Source organism: Anolis carolinensis, chromosome 2, assembly GCF_035594765.1.
Source record: "Anolis carolinensis isolate JA03-04 chromosome 2, rAnoCar3.1.pri, whole genome shotgun sequence".
NCBI classification, from domain to species: Eukaryota; Metazoa; Chordata; class Lepidosauria; order Squamata; family Dactyloidae; genus Anolis; species Anolis carolinensis.
Window position 1 is genome coordinate 274,365,578 of NC_085842.1, and position 20,882 is coordinate 274,386,459.

Genomic DNA, 20,882 nt, shown 5'->3' on the forward strand with positions numbered 1-20,882 from the left:
AGACTCTATTCCACCCTTACTGTAGGTCAGGCAGAGAGTAGGAAGACGCCAAGGCTTATAGGTGCAGTCTGGAGCATTTCTTTTCTGGGCCAACCTCACTCAGTGTCCCTATGAAAAATGTGCAGAAAAATGATGATTTAGGGCTAAATTTAGGCTACATGTCCCAACAATACATGATATCCTGAGAATATGAGCAAAGTGAAGTCTCATTTTGGGAATTTAACAAAATCCTATTTAAGTGTTCCATTCCAAGCAATTATAATTATTTAAGAAATAGCAGTGATGCACAGGCTATGTATCTATCATGTCCCTTTCCTAGGCCACCTTCCCTCTATGCTGCATATTACATTTGGAGTGTATTGGCATCCAGTGATTCAAAACTCTTGTGGGTTCTAAGTAGTGTAGGAGGACCTAGGTGGGTTTTAGGCTCTCCCTGTTGCAGATCTTTGGTATCCAACGCAAGGAAGGCAATAGTACCATTGCGGAGATGCTATGGAGGAAATGAAGGTGGTCAGCACATCCATCACGATTACTAACTGCCTTGGGGATTAAAACATTTTACTTATGTCGGATTCCTCTGTTTCTTAACAGTTGAGTTGTGGGAGAAGGCAGTGGATTTCATTTCATTTTGTGTGTTCTCCATTAAGAACTTGTAACAACTGAGGAAACATAGGTCTTAGCTTACATCTCCTCCCCCGATAGATAGATAGATAGATAGATAGATAGATAGATAGATAGATAGATAGATAGATAAATAGATAGATATTGTATTCCTTCTGTAAGCACATCCTATAAGAGTTGCACCAGTGGAAAAGAGAAAGGAAGAATATTATGTAGCACTGTCTAATGTTCCTCAAGTCATTGGCAGAGAGCCTATATGAAGAGACAGTCTTCTCTCTCTATCCAACACATTTGGAGCATAGGGTTTTATCTTAAATGTTAAGGGGAATGGTTCACACTTAACCTTTTGATTTTTTTTTTCATGAAAGAATATTTCTTCATATGTTCTTTCCTGTAGGCTGAGAGACCCAGATACATTTATCACCTAATGAACTGGATCCAAATATCACTTACAGGAATTAGAATATTAAAATCTGCATTCATTTAGTTTCTGTTTTGAAATTTTTTGTTATTTGCCTTCCAGTAGACTCCAATATATAGCAATCCTATTACAGTAGAGTCTCACTTATCCAACATAAACGGGCCGGCAGAATGTTGGATAAGCGAATATGTTGGATAATAAGGAGGCATTAAGGAAAAGCCTATTAAACATCAAATTAGGTTATGATTTTACAAATTAAGCACCAAAACATCACGTTAGACAACAAATTTGGCAGAAAAGTAGTTCAATACGCAGTAATGCTAAGTAGTAATTACTGTATTAATGAATTTAGCACCAAAATATCACGATATATTGAAAACATTGACTACAAAAATGTGTTGGATAATCCAGAACGTTGGATAAGCGAGTGTTGGATAAGTGAGACTCTACTGTATTAGCAAGATTTATTCAGAGGACGTTTGCCAATGTTGTTATCTTAGGAATGGAAAACTTGTCAAAGTCACCCAGTGGGTTTTGGTGGCAGAGAAGGAGATATGAACCCTGGTTTCTGGAACACCTGATCTAATGCAATACTACACAAATTCAATTCCAAAGTACAATGGCTTAAATTACAAAATTGGAATCTGCCATTGTTTCCTGGTCACCCATTGATTATACTTTAGGTCTTTCCATATACATATTTTGAGTTTTGTGTAGAAAGGATCAGCTGTCTCACAGTCTTTCTTGAGACATGATGAGTCTCTAATATTGTTGTTGTGCATATTTCTAGGCACATGCCTGGTTCCTGGAATCAATGCACAAATCTGTAAAGTAATAATAATTTCAGATAGGTGCTGATATGACTCTGTTCATTAGGGACAATAGCCTATGTTGCAAATGGCTGAACATTTTAAAGGAAAATATGAAATGGGTTTTTAAACAAAAAGTCTAAAAAGCAGTTGTTATATTATTATGTGTATTGTTAAGGGTTTAAAAATAATGTTTTAGTAGACACTAATTTTGAGTTGATGAAAATTGTTACCTGTAAACAAACCTGTATCCTCTGTTTATTTACTATTCAGAGAGAGAGAGAGAGACTTCATTAGAATAGGCTGGAAGAGTAACAACTTTGGTATTACAGTAGAGTCACACTTTTCCAACATAAAGGGGCCGGCAGAACATTGGATAAGCGAATATGTTGGATAATAAGGAGGGATTAAGGAAAAGCCTATTAAACATCAAATTAGGTTATGATTGTACATATTAAGCACCAAAACATCATGTTATACAACAAATTTGACAGAAAAAGTAGTTCAATACACAGTAATGCTATGTAGTAATTGCTTTATTTACGAATTTAGCACCAAAATATCACCATGTATTGAAAACATTGACTACAAAAATGCGTTGGATAATCCAGAACGTTGGATAAGCGAGTGTTGGATAAGTGAGACTCTACTGTATTTACTATCATCCGGCATCCTGCTAGTCCCAACTAGGGTAGATTTGATTGATGAATTGTTGAATGGAGAGCCAACACTTATTCACAAGGTAGCAAACAAGTCATAAGCATAGGTATTTATGCAATCAGACTTTGTAAAATTATCTTTTTGTTTGACCATTGCAACCATCTTACTGAAACTGCTATTGCTGCTTGAGTACTTTCTGCACACACAATGGTTTCTTGGAGCACCAAACTGAAGACATATCATTCCCTGGCAATTATTGGAAGGATTACTAATAAATGCACAGCTATACTCTGGAATGTAGGAAACAATTATGTATTAAGTCGCTATGTAGTTAGTCCAGTTTATAGAATACAGTGTTCATAATAAGTAAATTTTCCCATTCTATGAAAGAAGCATGGGGTACTTTTAGATACAAGGGACTTTAATAAGCAATGACAGTGTGCAATAACAGTGAATTCTTTATGCATTTTATTCATGCTGTGGCTGCTACCAGGTGTCAACAGTTGCATGCAGTTTGCACAGACCTGCTTTACTTCTGTATTATGCCTTTTTCATAGTGGTTGCAAAACTGAGTTTTTGTTTGAACTGCAGTCCCATAAAGCAAATTAGGCTGAAGGCTGAACTAAGAAGGAATATTAGTTGCATAGTTTAAAAAAAGATCTGAGGAAGAAAGAGCTAAATTTTGGAAATTGATGTATCAACTGCCTTGAGTCCGGTCAAGATATAAATGAAAAAATGAATGATGATGTGCAGGCGGGCTTTAATTCTTAACTTGTTTCATGATTCTTAAGCTCTAGTCATGCTATGTAACTTTCAGACCAATTTGTTTGATAGGACAACATCTTTATTAATGACTTAGACGAAGGGTTAGAAGGCATGATCATCAAGTTTGCAGATGACACCAAACTGGGAGGGATAGCTAATACTCCAGAAGACAGGAGCAGAATTCAAAACGATCTTAAGAGACTAGAGAAATGGGCCGAAACTAACAAAATGAAGTTCAACAGGGATAAATGCACGATACTCCATTTTGGCAGAAAAAATGAAATGCAAAGATACAGAATGGGGGACGCTTGGCTCAACAGCAGTATGTGTGAAAAATAACTTGGATTCCTTGTGGACAACAAGTTAAACATGAGCCAACAATGTGATGCGGCAGCTAAAAAAGCTAATGGGATTTTGGCCTGCAGCAATAGGAGTATAGTGTCTAGTAGGGTTGTCCAAATTTTCGTTATGTTTCTCGTTTCGTAATTATTTCGGATTGTTCTCGTTTTTTGAAACGAATATTGAAACGTTTTCCTTGGGCGCAACTGGCAATGTAATTCGAACCATCGTTGACCCATTCTCTAATTGTTTCTTAAAATTTTCGTTAAATTTTTTCCTTCCAATTTTTTTTTAAATATTTTTTTAAAAAAAATTTAATTTTTTTTGTTTCTGCAACCTAACATGAATGGGAGCCTAGCGCAGCCTAACATGGCTACTGCTCCCTGGCCAATCAGAGACTTCCACAATGGCTGAAAAAGGTGGGGGCTAGCGTCCTCCGCGTCCATGTGGAGGATCTCTATAAAAATCCCCTCCCCAACTGAGCCAAGCCATTCTGGGCTAGGATACCAAGGAGAGAGGATGGTTCGCACGCGCTGGAAAGCTGCTTGCTTGCTTGGGGGAGAGAGGGCTAAGTGACTGTTCTGACTATAGGGGGTAGAGTGTCTGTCTGTTGTTGCTGGTTCGATATTGTGGGGTTTTTTTTTTGGAAATTGGCTTGGGGCTTGTGGCAGAGTCCTTGCTGTGGCTTTAGGGAACTTTTATTTTCCAAAGGACGTCTGCGTTCCTGCAAGTGCAGAGCTTGGGGTGTTTTACTTTTCTACTCCAGAGGGAGTCCCTTTGCCTTTCTGTTTTCTTTTTTGGAATTTAGCAATCACCACATCAGCCCTTCTTTGCAATCCTGAAAGGGGGGGGGGACTTGAAAATAATAGTTTCCAAAGGACGTCTGCGTTCCTGCAAGTGCATTGTTTCCCTCCCGCTCCGTTTGTAATCCCAAGTCCCCGGGCTGAGTGTTATTGCAGAAATCACAAAGACACACATTGTTTTCAAACCTAAAGGGTACATTGGAAGAAATAGTTTCCAAAGGACGTGGGGCACCCGCCAAGGCATTGCTTCCCTCACGCTCCATTTCTATTCCCAAGCCTTGGGCTGAGTTTTATTTCTGCAATCACAAAGTCAGACATTGATTTGATTCAATAGAGGGTCCACAGCAATTTATAGTTTCTAAAGGACGTTGCCAATCCTGTCAAGGCATTGCTTGGCGTGTGCTGCATTTCTAATCCAAAGTCTACACAAGTAGAAGAGGGACTTTTACAGTGATAAGAACCCAATTGAACAGGAAATAAGACTTTCAAACCAGGAACAGGTATCTTCAAATATTAAAAAATAGTGTATTATTAAACGTTCTGAAAATTCGCCAAAATCATAGGAGACAGGAAACATTCTGCAATTTATTGAGCAAAGAGTGTGGAATGTGTTCTCCCACTGTACCAAATTTGATGAGAATAGCTCAAGAAATGAGGGCAGGAGACCCCCAGAAAAGTCCCCCCGGTTTCCTGTTTTTTGGCGATTGCACATGCGCATCCGCCATTTTAGAAACATTTTAGAAACATTACAAATTTTCGGAAATATACGAAAATTTTGGGTGAAAAATTAAGAAATAATTTCTATATCGAAGAGCCGGCACCCCCTACTTTAGAAACGAGAATTGAAACATTTTTTCCATCGATCGGACAAGCCTAGTGTCTAGATCCAGAGAAGTCATGCTACCCCTCTATTCTGCCTTGGTCAGACCACACCTTGACTACTGTGTCCAATTATGGGCACCGCAGTTGAAGGGAGATGTTGACAAGCTGGAATGTGTCCAGAGGAGGGCGACTAAAATGATCAAGGGTCTGGAGAACAAACCCTATGAGGAACAGCTTAAAGAGCTGGGCACGTTTAGCTTGCAGAAGAGAAGGCTGAGAGGAGACATGATAACCATTTATAAATATGTGAGGGGAAGTCATAGGGAGGAGGGAGCAAGCTTGTTTTCTGCTGCCCTGGAGACTAGGACACGAAACAATGGCTTTAAGCTACAGGAAAGGGGATTCCACCTGAACATTAGGAAGAATTTCCTAACTGTGAGAGAGGTTCGGCAGTAGAACTCTCTGCCCCGGACTGTGGTGGAGACTCCTTCTTTTGAGGCTTTTAAGCAGAGGCTGGATGGCCATCTGCTGGGGGTGCTTTGAAGTTAATTTTTGCTTCTTGGCAGGGGGTTGGACTGGATGGCCCATGAGGTCTCTTACAACTCTTATTATTCTATGATTCTAGGATTTCTGGCCATAGTTATACCAGACCAAGGCAAATATCACCATCCATTCAACAGTTCCAAATTGAATTTTATCTTGTGTCTTCTAAATATATTTTTAAAGTCATGTAAAAGATAATGACTTGAAAAATGTCATATATAGTTTGTTCTTGAAAAGGAAGTGATTTCCATACATTAATAGGCATGTATTCTTTTAAAAATAATCTTTATTGAGATTTAGAATAAAATTACACAAAGAAATATAAAGAAAAGGGAAAAGGAGTAATAAAGGTTAAAGAAAGGAGGGAGGAGAAGAAGGGTAGATAAATAAATAGATAAGTAGGATAGTCGTAAAAATTAAATAATGAGTTAAAACATTCTTGACTTCCTGGTATCTTCTTGAGGTGTTTCCCTTTTCTTTCCCTTTTATTGTTTCTTCCTTTTTTATCTCTCTCCCTCCCTTCTTCAAATTTCCCTTTTCATATTACCATCTTCTTCTCTATCAGATCAAATTTTCTTGTTTCTTTGTTTGAGGTATTCAGTGATTGTCTCCAGTCTGTTTCCTTCATTTTCAACCCCTTATTCTTTGACATGGGAAAGGTAAGCCAGTCCATATTTCTGATCCCTAATATCATTGTGTTGTCGAAGGCTTTCATGGCCAGGATCACAGGGTTGTTGTATGCCTTTCGGGCTGTGTGGCCATGTTCCAGAAGTATTCTCTCCTGACGTTTCGCCCACATCTATGGCAGGCATCCTCAGAGGTTGTGAGGTAAGGAAAGGAAAGAATATATATCTGTGTAGAGTCCAGGGTGTGGCAAGAGTCCTTTGTCAATGGGAAGCCAGCATTAATGCTTCAGTTAACCACCCTAATTAGCATTGGAAAGGTTTTGTCTCTTGCCTAGGGGCATCCTTTGTTCAGTCATTTGCTGTCCTCTGCCCTCAGAGTGTTGGTTCCCATCTACTGTTCTGATTTTAGAGTTTTTTAATACTGGTAGCCAGATTTTGTTCATTTTCATGGTTTCTTCCTTTCTGTTGAAATTGTCGACATCAAAGATCTTCCTCTGGGTGGACAAAGATCCACCCAGAGGAAAGGTGTTCTTACCATACATCAAGGGAACCACTGACCGCATAGGCAAACTGATGAGGAAGCACAACCTACAAACTATCTACAGACCCACAAAGAAAATCCAACAAATGCTACGGTCAGCGAAAGACAAGAGGGATCCTCTCTCCTCTGCAGGAGTCTACCGGATACCATGCAGCTGTGGACAAGTTTACATAGGGACCACCAAACGCAGCGCCCAAACAAGAGTCAAAGAACATGAAAGGCACTGCAGACTAATTCAACCAGAGAAATCAGCCATAGCAGAGCACTTGAAGAACCAGCCTGGACACAGGATATTATTTGAGAACACAGAAATGCTGGACCATTCCAACAACTATCATGTCAGACTACACAGAGAAGCCATTGAAATCCACAAGCATGTGGACAATTTCAACAGAAAGGAAGAAACCATGAAAATGAACAAAATCTGGCTACCAGTATTAGTTTGTAGGTTGTGCTTCCTCATCAGTTTGCCTATGCGGTCAGTGGTTCCCTTGATGTATGGTAAGAACACCTTTCCTCTGGGTGGATCTTTGTCCACCCAGAGGAAGATCTTTGATGTGGACAATTTCAACAGAAAGGAAGAAACCATGAAAATGAACAAAATCTGGCTACCAGTATTAAAAAAACTCTAAAATCAAAACAGTAGATGGGAACCAACACTCTGAGGGCAGAGGACAGCAAATGACTGAACAAAGGATGCCCCTAGGCAAGAGACAAAACCTTTCCAATGCTAATTAGGGTGGTTAACTGAAGCATTAATGCTGGCTTCCCATTGACAAAGGACTCTTGCCACACCCTGGACTCTACACAGATATATATTTTTTCCTTTCCTTATTTAGTTTATCTATACCTCACAACCTCTGAGGATGTCTGCCATAGATGTGGGCGAAACGTCAGGAGAGAATACTTCTGGAACATGGCCACACAGCCCAAAAGACATACAACAACCCTAATATCTTTGTCATCCACTCATCTTCTTCCGGAGTTTCATTCCCCCCCCCCCCCCATGTTTTTGTATAGCATATTCTCGCCGCTGTAGTCATCAAGAATAGTAATTTATCTCTATTTTTTCCTATTTCCATCTCATCTATTCCTAACAGGAATGTTTCTGGTCTCCAGGGGATCTGTATCTGGATCTCATTCTGTATTCTTTTCCAAAAGCTTTTCGCTCTATTACACGTCTACCACATGTGAAAATATGATCCTTCTTTTTCTTTACATTTCCAGCAGGCCGTATTCGTACAGTAGAGTCTCATTTATCCAACATTCTGGATTATCCAACGCATTTTTGTAGACAATGTTTTCAATACATCATGATATTTTGGTACTAAATTCATAAATACAGTAATTACTACATAGCGTTACCATGTATTCAACTACCTTTTCTGTCAAATTTGTTGTATAACATGATGTTTTGGTGCTTAATTTGTAAAATCATAACCTAATTTGATGTTTAATAGGCTTTTCCTTAATCCCTCCTTATTATCCAACATATTTGCTTATCCAACGTTCTGCTGGCCCGTTTATGTTGGATAAGTGAGACTCTACTGTATTTTTACAACATTTTCCAAGTTTCTTTGGGGTCATATACCACCTGTATGCCATTTTTACCCAGTTCTCTTTTAGGTCTATTGCATAGGTGTATTTTAGTTTTTTCTTCCATATTTCTTCCCACTCATCTTTCCTTATAGTTCTTCCTATGTTTTCTTTCCACCTTTTCATATTATTCTTCTCTTCCCTCAAATCTACTGCCCATTCTAATAACTTTTTGTAAATTTTTGTTATCAATTTTCTCTCTGACTCCATTAACTTGTCCTAAAAACTATTCTTGTCCATGAAACCTAATTATTTTTTATATCATTTTTTATCTGCCAATATTTGTACCAAGAGAACTTTTGGTTAATTGTATTCAATTCTAGTTGTGATTTTATTATCACCTCTCCTCCTTCCTTCTTCAATATTTCTTTATATTTGAGCCAATCATTCCAGCCCAACACCCTTCTTTGCCCTGCTTCCAATAGAGAAAGCGCAAGCCACGCCTCTGAGGCACGGGGAGCTCTCACGAGACTCTGAAATCGTGCCCAAAAATGGCTACCACTGGGGCAAAACCAGAAGTGAGGATAGGAGCCTCCCGTGTGCCCCAAAGTGCTTGCACCTCAGTCTGAGGTGGTCCTGGTGGTGGCATGAAAAGGTAGAGCGAGCGCAAGCACTCAGACGAGTTGTTTCTTATGCGCGGTAGCTGGAAAATTGACATGGCAAACCTGGAAGTGAGTGTAGCTCCTTTGCTGCCGCCCGCCCTCTCTCTCTCTCTCTCTCTCTCTCTTACCCTCACTCGCTCGCTCACTTACCGGGCGGAGTGGCCTTTCTTCTTCCCAGGCTGCAGGAGCAGAGGCAGCCAGGGCAACATGGCAGACACAAAGCAAGGGGCCCTCCGGGGCTGGTAAGAAAAGCTTCACTCTCCCCAGGGCTTGCAAGGGGAGAAAGGCCACTTAACTATTAAAATAATGTTTAACTATTAAAATAAAAATAGTGCTGCTACTTCACGGATTTTCACTTATCGCGAGTGGTCCTAGAACGCAACCCCCGCGATAAGTGAAGGAACTGTATAGGATTTCATGCTTCCCCATAACCAGACTTAACACTTTATGTGCAACATCAGACTTATTCTTAGTGAATACACTTCAAGATGGAAGTAGACGTGTATTCTTAGTGAAATACATTTAGATTTATTCAGATAATTTTGATTGAGTAGTTATCCCAAGGGGACATTGCTGAAAACTGGATGGGAACAAATGAATGTCTGATAAATTGTCAAGGGGAGATATTTAAAATGTTAGATGTCTTATTTAGAAACTGTGTAAAGTAGCTTGTTTTCTTGAAAAATATTTTTTTTAGAAAATGCAATCATACAAAGAGAATGTAATGGTACATTTCAAAATGCCAACGACAGCAGCAACAGCCTTGAACAATACATTTTGGTGCTCTGCAAATGCATACTAGTTCTGTGTAGCTTTATTTTCTTCTTTCTTTGAATTTTAAGAAAAGGTGTTGTTGTGTCAGATATTCCACAGCAACTTGGTTTGGCATCAGCAATTCCTGCAATCTGCTCTGCGTCTTACCATGGCAATTCCAAAAATTGTTGTTATCATCTCAGGAGGCTTTGATATCAGACAAGGTTTTTTCCCTCCGAGAAAGACCATATCAGGGCTAAAATCTTTGTACTGGTCCATTGGGAAAAAATTAAGTCTCAGACATATCTGGGAAACATTTCTGTTAGCAAAGTAACTGGTAGGAAAGTCATCCTCACTTTCACCACAAGAGAACTGGCAGATGAACCCATGAAACTGGTGGCCTGATTTCAGATTATTTTTAAAAAGTCAATCTTGTGTCTCTAATTTAAGAGAGATTCCTCAGGTAGTATTCGTGATTGCAATACAGTCAGGTGTTCCATCAGATAATACTGCCTGATGTTTAAAACGGAAGAATGGAACAAAAGCACCCTCAAAAGACATCTTACCAGGTTCTGAAATCTACACAGAAATTGCAGAGATTGCCTGGGAAACATACTAAAAGACCTGGATGTGATTAGAATAGTTGACTTGTGACACTGATGCCCCATCTACATTGCCATATAAAATCCTGATTATCTGCTTTGAACTGGATTATATGGCAGTGTAGACTCATATAATCCAGTTAAAGCAGATAAATGTGGGTTATCTGTTTTGATAATCTGGATTATATGACAGTGTAGAAGGGACCTGGGTTTCTACCTGTTAAAGATGTGTGGCCTATATTTTTGTTAACTGACAGGGGAAAATTACTTTCTCTGAGCTATTTGTACCAAATTATATTTAGTTGTTCCGAAGCATATGTGTATTGTAAAATTTTGCAATAGATGCAGAATATATTTAATTTTGAACAGTCATTCAATGAAGACTGCTGAGTTGGGTAATGGCCAAAATTTTCAGAAATAACCATATTGAATGAACAACTTCCAGCAGAAACATGCTGTAGAGTTTCCTTGGAGGACCTCTGAAATGCCTAGACAGGGCATCTTTCCATCACTAGCTTCTCCAAAGTGATTCTAGGGTCATTATCTAGCAGAAGCACATAATGGAATCACTTGGAGGACCTAGAAAATGCCTCGGCATACTTTCTTAGAAATGTATATCAAATTTGGTACTCAGAAACAATTGGGGTACTACTCACCCTCTGTTACATCATGTTTTATATTGTTCTTCTATGCTGTTTTATATTGTTGCTCTTTCACATATTGTATTTATTTGTGTGAATGCAAATGACATATGGTCTAGGTATTAATAAACAAATGAATGACCTGCTTCTGTAAACATATTACATTAATATATGAAGGAAGTAATATGTGAAGTGGAGTAACTCACTCTACTGGCATGAGCTATCATTTTTGCCACTCCTGCTCATCGGTGCTCCTCTCCTCTGACAAACATTCATTCCAGCAGAAGTTCTCTGTTGCATAGAAGTATAGCATAGGATTGCAACATGGTCTCTAACAGGAGAAGCTATGCTCTGGAGTTCATTTTTAGCTACTTAAGGCCCACGTGGCAATATCTTGTCCTTGCAGACTATATACACACTGTCAGGTATGCAGACGTAATCTAGGCTCCATGGAACATGGGACAAAAAGGCCATGATAAAATAAGAAACAGTCTATCAGTGCTGCACTAGGGTTTAAAATTTTAATCATATAATAATTACTTTTCTGATGGAATCATATTTATATATCTATCTTCATAACATCTGCCAAGAAGTGTGTGTGTGTTTGTATACATACAACTGAACTCTAGAACATTGTTTCATAACAGGGAACCTCCTGATAATAAAACATTCTTTGGAAGTTCATTTCATTCACTGGAATGGCTAAGCAATTTGATTTATGTCAGTAAGCCTTTCACTGAATGAGTAAGCTGATTTTAGAGTGCACACTTAAGTAGGATGTGCTTGGTTATTTTAGCAGGATTTAAGATGCTTCTGGATTCCACCCAATATATTTTAGATTGCTCCGAGTATTTGTATCCAACATGATGCCACACTGAAGCCAAATAAGATTTCAGGGCTATTTTTTGCTCATCTGCTTTGAAACAGCCTTGCTAGTTCATTTCCAGCCTTTATTTCATGCACACCTTTTTATCTGAGTTAATGTTTCATATTTATTTTTATTTTTTCCATTAATCTCTTCCTCTTCAGGTGCAATCTAGCTCCCGTGGTGGAGTTTGCTGCAGATGTGGGAACTAAATCAGATTTTATTACCATGAACCCATCAGTTGTACAAAGAGCATTTGGAGGCTTTCGGAATGAGAGTGACAGAGAAAAATTTGTGCATAGACTATCCATGCTGAATGACAGTGTCCTTTGGATCCCTGCTTTCATGGTCAAAGGCGGAGAGAAGCATGTGGAGTGGGTTAATGCATTAATCCTTAAGAATAAATTGAAAGTGCGAACTGCCTATCCATCACTGAGACTTATTCATGCTGTCAGAGGGTAAGTGTCTGGAAAAGACTGGTCTGTCCTTGGCACAATAGAACTCATAACTAAAATTTCCACTTGACAGAAAGAATAGCTCTAAAAGGTTTATGATAATTCCATTCTAGTCATAATGGATTCTACTTTTGATAAAGTCACACTTGTTTGGTAGAAAATGTTTCCCACTCTTTTAGACTGCTCAAAGGCAAAACACTGGGAACCATTTAATATTTGACCCTTTCTCCTTTCTCTTTATGAACAAAAAGGAAGCAAATTTTTTATGAGAGATTATTTGAAATGCTTTAAATTAGAGCAGAACTACATAGTCCTAATTTGAAATTTGCTTTGCTTACTTCTGAACTGTAAGTTTTATTTCTGTCTAAATGATGTTGTTCAAAAAGTTTTAATTTCTTCCTTTTTCTGATGAAAGAAGCCCTTTGATGCTTGTGTTTTCCCCAGCAAATGTGATCATTTTGATTTAACAAGATGAACATATTATGCAGTAATTACCTTTTATGTTTTATTTTTATCCTGGTGTTCTTATACCTTTTTTTGCATTCTAAATGTTTTGAAAATATGGACGCTGGGGCAAAAGTGTGTGTTAAATTGTGTAGCTCTCGCTACTTTTTGAGGTGTCAATTCATGTCTGTCTCCTCTTGCCCTACATTTTCTGTTTTTACATCAAGATACTTTACACTAGATACTTTGTCACACACATTTGTTTGTTTTGATATATTCAGACAACCTAGAAATTATCCTTTTCAAGATATTGTTGTACATTGCATTGCTGCCCTGTTTTCTTTTGCATTTTTAGAAATATATTCTGTTATAATGTACTTATTGCTAAGTTCACATCCTAAAGATTTGTTTTTTTCATTAAATTGGATGTTTGTGAATGAACTAAAAGATGCCTTTTAATATTCCCAGATTCATGTATTTAATGCACAGACAATGGGCTACAGTAGAGCCAGTGCTAGACCTACTTAGGGTAAATCCATTGAAATAAAAGGGATTTACATTAATTGTGACTAATAAGCTTATTTTATTCCATTTGTTTACTCTAGGTAGAACTAATATTGGATTTAGCCTTCTATTTGTTCCTTAAACTACTTACATTATAGTATTTGTTCATCCATGAAAGGTTTAAATTGTGTGGATCTTAAATAGATCAGCTTTATGACATCGTTATTAAGCTACAGTACATTATTAAGATCAGTACAGTTCTCCTATTTCATATATTTCACTCTTGTGTACTGGAGCAAAAGTTGTTGAAAGGGTTTTTTCACCACGCAAGAGTTCTAATGCATTTTAATTTTTCATTTGGATACATTTTGATCAAATTTGTGAGACTTTTGTGCGCAAAAATGCTTGACTTTGTCCCAAGGCCATGTTTGTAGTTATTAGATTATCCTGGCCCCCCGAAAAGAATAATCCAAGCTGTTTCTAGAAACATTGAGGAAAAGCCATTTGCCTCTAAAGCATGGGGTAGTGTTTGCCCTTCCCACCTTCAGTAATTTAGAAACGAACTTCTAGTTGCTTTTGGTTTGGAGCATAAAAATACTGCATTTTCATAAAAGCACAATCTGTACCATATCCCTAAGGAGCACATTTGAGTCTTACTTCTCTGGATTATTCTCATTGTGGTTTAATATGAAGCCCTTAGGATGAATGCTAAGTGGGATTTGGATCAGGTACTTTTTTATGTTCATGACAGGTCTCTTCATTTGTTTTCATAAAGCGAACCTTTCCATCGAGACATAGGTTGAAGTCCTAGGGAATGTAATCATGTCACTCCAAATACAGGATGGCGGTTCACATAAGAGTTAAAGTGAAAGGGCAGGAGACAAAAGGAGACCTTTAAAGATCTTATTGTATACATGAGTGCTTAATCCAACTGCTTAGTCCCATGTGGGGAACCGGCATGGTGTAATAATTCTGAGTATTGGGCTAGGAGTTAAGATGACAAGGGTTAAAATTCTTCTTTGACTATGGAAACTCATCAGGTAATCCTGTGCAAGTCAGCCTTAGAGGCAATTGGAAACCTCCTCTGTATAAATCTTGAAAAGAACATTTTATGATAGTGTCCCCATAAGTCAGAATCAGCTTGAGATCCATAACATTAATAATAAAATCCCAAATAGAGATTCTTTGATTTAATCAGGGGTCCCCAAACTAAGATGCAGCCTCCAAGGTCATTTACCCAGCCCTTGCTCTAAACTTTAGACTTGGGATTGCCTTAAGTCTGAAACAACTTGAAGGCACACAACAACAACAATCTTCATTAACTATCAGTCAGAAGCAAGGCCCCACTTCCCATTGAAATACTGGTAGGTTTATGTTGGTTAAAACTGGTCTTCATTTTAAATGTTATATTGCTCTTTTGTGTGTTTTTTGCACTACAAATAAAATGTCTGCAGTGTCCAGAACTCATTCATGTGTTTTCTAAACTATAGTCCCACTACATGGCCCATGAGTCATCACAAGTCCAGCTCCCCAAACAGTCTGAGGGCCCATGAACTGGCCCTCTGCTTTAAAAGTTTGAGGTCCCCTGATTTAAAGGGATTTAAACCAACATTGATGTAGCATTCAGCAGTTGTTTCAGTGAGTCTAGCTGAAACTAGGAATTGATTTAAGGCCAAAGTGTTCCATATCCTCAGCTTTTTAAAGAAAAAAATTAACAAAATATTTTGAAATGTTTTCCATCTACAGCTGGAAATCAAATGAGCAACCTCATTCAAAAATTGACCCAATCTATATATAATTTCAACACTAGCTTCCAGGCACAAAACCAAACTTTACTCCTCACCTTTACCATCTATCTATCTTGCCCTTGGCCAACCCCTCTTCCTTTTTCCTTCCATTTTCCCCAGCATCATTCTTTTCTCCAAGCTTTCCTGTCTTCTCATTATGTGGCCAAGTACTTTATCTTTGCCTCTAATATCCTTCCCTCCAGTGAGAAGCTGAGCATTATTTCCTGGAGTATGGACTGGTTTGATCTTCTCACGGTCCAAGGCACTCTCAGAATTTCCCTCCAACAACACAGTTCAAAAGCATCTATCTTCCTTCACTCAGCCTTCCTTATGGTCCAGCTTTCACATCCATAGTTTGTCAAACTAGCCATTCCAAAACTCATAGAATCATAGAATCATAGAATAGTAGAGTTGGAAGAGACCTCATGGGCCATCTAGTCCAACCCCCTGCCAAGAAGCAGGAAATCGCATTCAAAGGACCCCCGACAGATGGCCATCCAGCCTCTGTTTAAAAAACTCCTTCCAATTGTTTTCTCCTTGAATTAAATGGTCATGCCATTTCATGCTGTCCTTGCACAGTAACATAAAGAATTAGAGGTATGATTCAGGTATACAATTTTAAAGGGTTTGGAATTTTCCACAGCAGTTTCTTCTTAATGTTTTCCTGGTTCTTTCATTCATCATTTGCCATCTTATTTCTGCATAGAAAATGGATGTCATACCATATGTGTTATTTTGCCCTATAGCACCTGCACATGGCACATGGCATCTCTGAGTAGATTCGGTTGTCTTCCCTAGCTTGGTAGCTGCTCCTTTAAAGGGAAGGAGGCCACAGCTAATACAGAGGTTAAAAGTTGGCACCATTCTCCCAGAACCATTGACAATTGTGTGGAAAGCAGAAATAGAACAGTTTAAGGGGTTTCTCCTGCCTAATATAATTGCAGAGATGGAGTAAAATTATACTAGAGTTTAACCCATGCAGCTGTTTTCTTTATAGTTTCAGAATTTAATACTTTCATATGAGCTTACTAGAAACCTTTAAAGTCAAACTAAAACCAAGCAACACTACGCAAGAAAGAAAGCAGACAATGTTTCTGTTTAAAATCGGGATTTAAAAAAATAACATCAATTTGATGCTGAAAACAAATTAGCAGAAGGAAATAAAAAAGTTCTTGAGACATCATTCAAGTACAAAGATCCTGAGTGCCACTGTCTTCTTGTTTTTAACTTCTGCCCAGTTGGCTTTGCCTTATGGTCATCCTATGTATGAAAGCTTCCAAGTCACTCCATCATCAACAGCCCTCCTCTGGTCTTGCTGACTCAGTCGAACTAATTAGAGATACATCAGTGTTTCATTAGCAAGGTTGAGGAAAATATTTCAGAAGCTGATGAAGCAGGTTTTACAAGTTCTGGAACTGTTTTCATTTACTTAGATCTAAACAGAAGTGGAAACGTCCCATGCAAAGAGTGTAAGCTTTGCATGGCCACCGGAGATACTTCCCTCGAATGGATGGAAGTTTTGAAGTGATGAGTATTATTTCAGTAGAATTATGATTCATCTCCTCATAGTAGGCAAGACTGCGTCCAGTCCCATTATTAGTCTGTTGTCCAGGAACTAGGTGTTACTGGGCACATAATCCTTTATCTTTCAAGTAGTTATCTTATGATTATTTAAAGTGGACTTTGACTAAAGCTGTCCAATTGAGGACTCACCTCTGTAACATAATACATATGGCTACCTACCAGGGACAGATAATCCATGTTCATAAAAATGCGATTCAACCAAGATTACTTTCTTACACTTTTGCTCACTGAATTGAGAGTTTCCCTTGGGACATAATGCCTGAACAAGCCCAATGTTGTGTTTTCTTCTATTATGAATCAAACCCAGTGTGAACTGAAGATAATCAGGGCACTTCATCGCAACATATTGAAGAAATAGTCCTGTTCTGACAAAGAAAGTAATGCTGTTTCCAGCTTTAGCTGCTATTCAGCACAGCAAGATCTTGAAAATGGGAACCCATACGTTACTGTCTAATAAGTACGTTGTTGCAAATTTGGGGGTGCTTCAATGTTAGAAGGATCTACATAGGAGGGGAGAAATTTCTGTAAGCTATACAAAGGGGAAATTGTTAGAAAATGTAATGTACTCACTGAGATGCTGTGTTTTAAACAGAAAAAATGAGGTAGCTGTGAAAAGTGCACTAATGATGTTATCTGGTAGATGTGCCACTTACTAGTGCCTGTATTTTCTGCTAAGAAAAGCTAGTTTGTGTTGTCAGTAAAATAGAGATGCAAGTGATTTGTGAGGAATTTGAAGACACAAATTGTATCTTATGCATATATGTTTTTAAACCACCTGCCACTATTCCCAATTTGTGCATTACTTTAGTGCAAATGATATCTCCTCAAGCTACAGGAACAATCTCTAAGACAAAGTCCTAGCATAGCTGGTTTAGGTAATAGGATAGACTAGTCTAGTGAAGAATGAACTAGCTATTCTGGGATCCTGCTGCCACCTTTCTCTGCCAGATCAAAAGCAGACTCAGCAACTCATCAGTTATTGAATAGCTGAAGTTCAGACTTTGAGGAAGCATCCTTCCTGAGAGGCAAAGCTGCACAGTATACTGGTTTTGAGTTTTTAACCAAAACTGTGGGAGACCAGGGTTCAAATGCTAGCTCAGCAGTGAAATTGCCCTAGTGACCTTGGGAAAGTCATACTTCTTCATCCCAAGAGAAGAGAATGGATGATGCCCTTTAAATCCAATTTCTAAAGAGAATCCTTAGATAGCTGTAAGTCAGAGACTACTTAAAGGCACATAACAACAACAACGGTTCCTGCCTGTTGTACCTGCATTCTCATTTCATGGGTATAAAGGAAAGCTGCTGTCACTAGCCTTTTTTTAGGCAAGAAGCTCTCAAGCTTTGTAGAGGAAGATCAAAGAAAGAACACTTAGGCATTCCTGTTCTGGATTGGATATGATAGAAATGATGGTGGAAGCAGTACCTGCTGAGTCTATCTTCTATCTAATTTCCATGGTATAGCTGACCAGTGCTGATTGGTCTGTTCAAATTATTATAAGCAAGAGCCAACATTTCATATATCATACCGGAGTGTCTTGGTATGTGCTAGGTATGTGCTCTGTAGATGAGGGCTAAGAGGCAGAATGGCTCCTAAAGCTTACAAAGACTTGATTCCATAGAATGTTCTTAAATTCACAGCAAAATAGCAAGCAAGTACTGTATATACTCGTGTATAAGTTATAAGTCAAGGGCAGCAAAAATGAAGATTTTTCTTTGACCTGTGGATAAGCCAAGAGACATTCTATAGAGAGAGGAATGCACCAATGGTACCTCAGAGGGTCAGGTGCATTTCCCTGCCCAGACATTCAAAAAAGCCAGAAATTGTGGCAAAGCAAAGAAAGTAAAAGATGTTGTTGATTTTAAAGGTTCTTTCTGGAGAAGCTACGCTCTTGCCTTTCATCCATCTACTTAGGGAAGGGGATGGTTCTGTTTTTTGAGTTCAGATACAGTACTCGCATTGACTCATGGATAAGTTGACCTAGCTGTTGTTTTTTTGGCTGATTTTTTGGTTGACAATTTCTAGACTTATACATGGGAATATATGGTAATCTCTGACAACATTATGATTAACATTTTGTTGTTATTTGCTGTCTAGTTTGTTTGAACTTATAATAGCCCCATGAATCAAGGACTGCCTCAAGTCCCAGTAGTCCACAGCCCTTCTCAGATCTAACAAGTGCAGGGCTGTGCCACCTTCCTAGTCTTTGCTGCTACTAGTATATGATATTTCTTTAGCACCCAAATTCAAGATGTATCCACCTGCATTAAAATACTACATCTAAAAAATATTGGAAATTCCCTTTACTTAAACATTTGCAAACAGTTTCACTATGATCCATTCTGAAACCCTACACTATCTTGTGTGTGTCTTATTAAAAATAGGAACATTTGCATACGATACCCGTTTTCAGCGGGTTCTTCTAAACAACAGACTTTAATTATGTGCTACTCAGCACAGTCACACAGAGGCTCTTACGATGTTTTTTAATGCACAGAAATGCACCCACTCTGGTTTTTGTAGAAAAAGGATTACAAGAGACATTTTTTTAAAGCTTCAACAGAAGCACATCATTAGCAACGTCTTTTCAAGTAGCAACCTGGACTCAAATGGATATAATCTGAATAGGGAACAAATAAACAGCACAATTTTATATTTAACAGCCTAAGTGAGTCCATTAAACTGTTTTGGAGGAAAGAGAATATTTATCTTTGATAGCTAAGGGTCCATTTGTGTCTTCCAAAACACTCTGCTTTACCTTATGAAGAATTCAATTGCTCTAGAGAACAAAATGAAACGATTTTTCAGCCAGCTTTATGTAATATTTTATTATAAGAGCCCCGAGTTTCAAAACTGCATGCAGATGCACAACTGAATCGTTTCTTGCTTATATCATAGTAATAGCAAAACTTCTAACTGGGCATATGGTCCCTTTGTTCTCCTTTTTGGAGAATATATAGTTGAGCATATCAGCTGTATAGAGTCTCCCCCGTTTTAGTATATGCACACATACATACACACACACACACATACACTGAGCAAGCTGGCAAATATTTTCCTGTGAAATATATTGCACTTGTAACATTACAGTATTTCAATTACTACTTCTTTCTCCTAAAAAATAGTTAAATAATTTTGTCCATACTGACATGGTAATATGGATGAAATGATTATTTGAGAAAAATAGATTACTAGTAATGTGAACTGCTTCCCTCAAAAATTGTTTCCATCTGTGAAACAGGACTAACAGACCCCACCCCTCAGTACCACCACCACCCCAATCCCCAGCAGCTCAACTCTCAGTCTAATGGTGCATTTACACTGTATAATGAATCCATTTTATTCCACTTTTAGTGCCATGACTCAATGCTATGGAATCTTGGGAGTAGTTTGGTGAAGTATCAGCACTCTGGCAAGAAGGTTAAAGACCTTTTAAAATTACTATTCACGTGATTTCATAGCACTGAGCCATGTCACTTAAAGTGAGGTCAAACTGCTTTAGCCCTGCATACACCCTAAGTTTGCAAATCCCTGCTAGCCTCGCATTCCCAAGGAGCAAAGCATCTCCTTGAGAAGGAGGTGGCAGGCATTGAGTGTAGCAATTTGATGTGTAAAGCATGTTACAGTGCTCCCTCGCTAATTCACGGTTCGGGTTCTGTGGATTCGCTGTTTCGTGGATTTTCCCATCCAGCCCACCCTCCCCTCAGGCACAAAAGGACTCAGTTTGAGGCATGTGACCCGGCCCGCGCTTCCTCCTCAGCCACCTGCAGGCAGCGCCCGTAGGCCCTGCCTGAGCCTCATCGCCTCAGGAACAACAAGAAATACAGTACAGTACGTTAAAAGAGGAAAAGAGGGAGGGAGGGAGGGGGGCTATATTTATTGAAATAAATAGAGTGCTGCTACTTCATGGTTTTTCACTTTTCGCGGGCAGGCCTGGAACCTAACCCCAGCAAAAAGTGAGGGCACACTATATTAGTAAAAAGAATGGTGTCTGGCATCCACGATTACTCGAGGCTAAGATTGATTGTTTTCCAAAGGTAGAGTCTTGGTAGTAGGTCTGTAAGTAGTAGTAGTAGTAGTAGTAGTAGTAGTAGTGGTAGG

The 20,882-nt window shown here is 38.6% G+C and overlaps 1 protein-coding gene across 1 annotated transcript in view; it reads left to right on the plus strand.

Moving 5' to 3' along the window:
• st8sia4 (ST8 alpha-N-acetyl-neuraminide alpha-2,8-sialyltransferase 4) overlaps positions 1 to 20,882 on the plus strand; it is a 129,695-nt gene that overhangs the window by 54,590 nt on the left and 54,223 nt on the right. Inside the window, exon 4 of the mRNA XM_016994827.2 lies at positions 12,174 to 12,467. Coding sequence (XP_016850316.1) covers positions 12,174 to 12,467 — 294 coding nt within the window. The remainder of the gene's footprint in view (positions 1 to 12,173; positions 12,468 to 20,882) is intronic.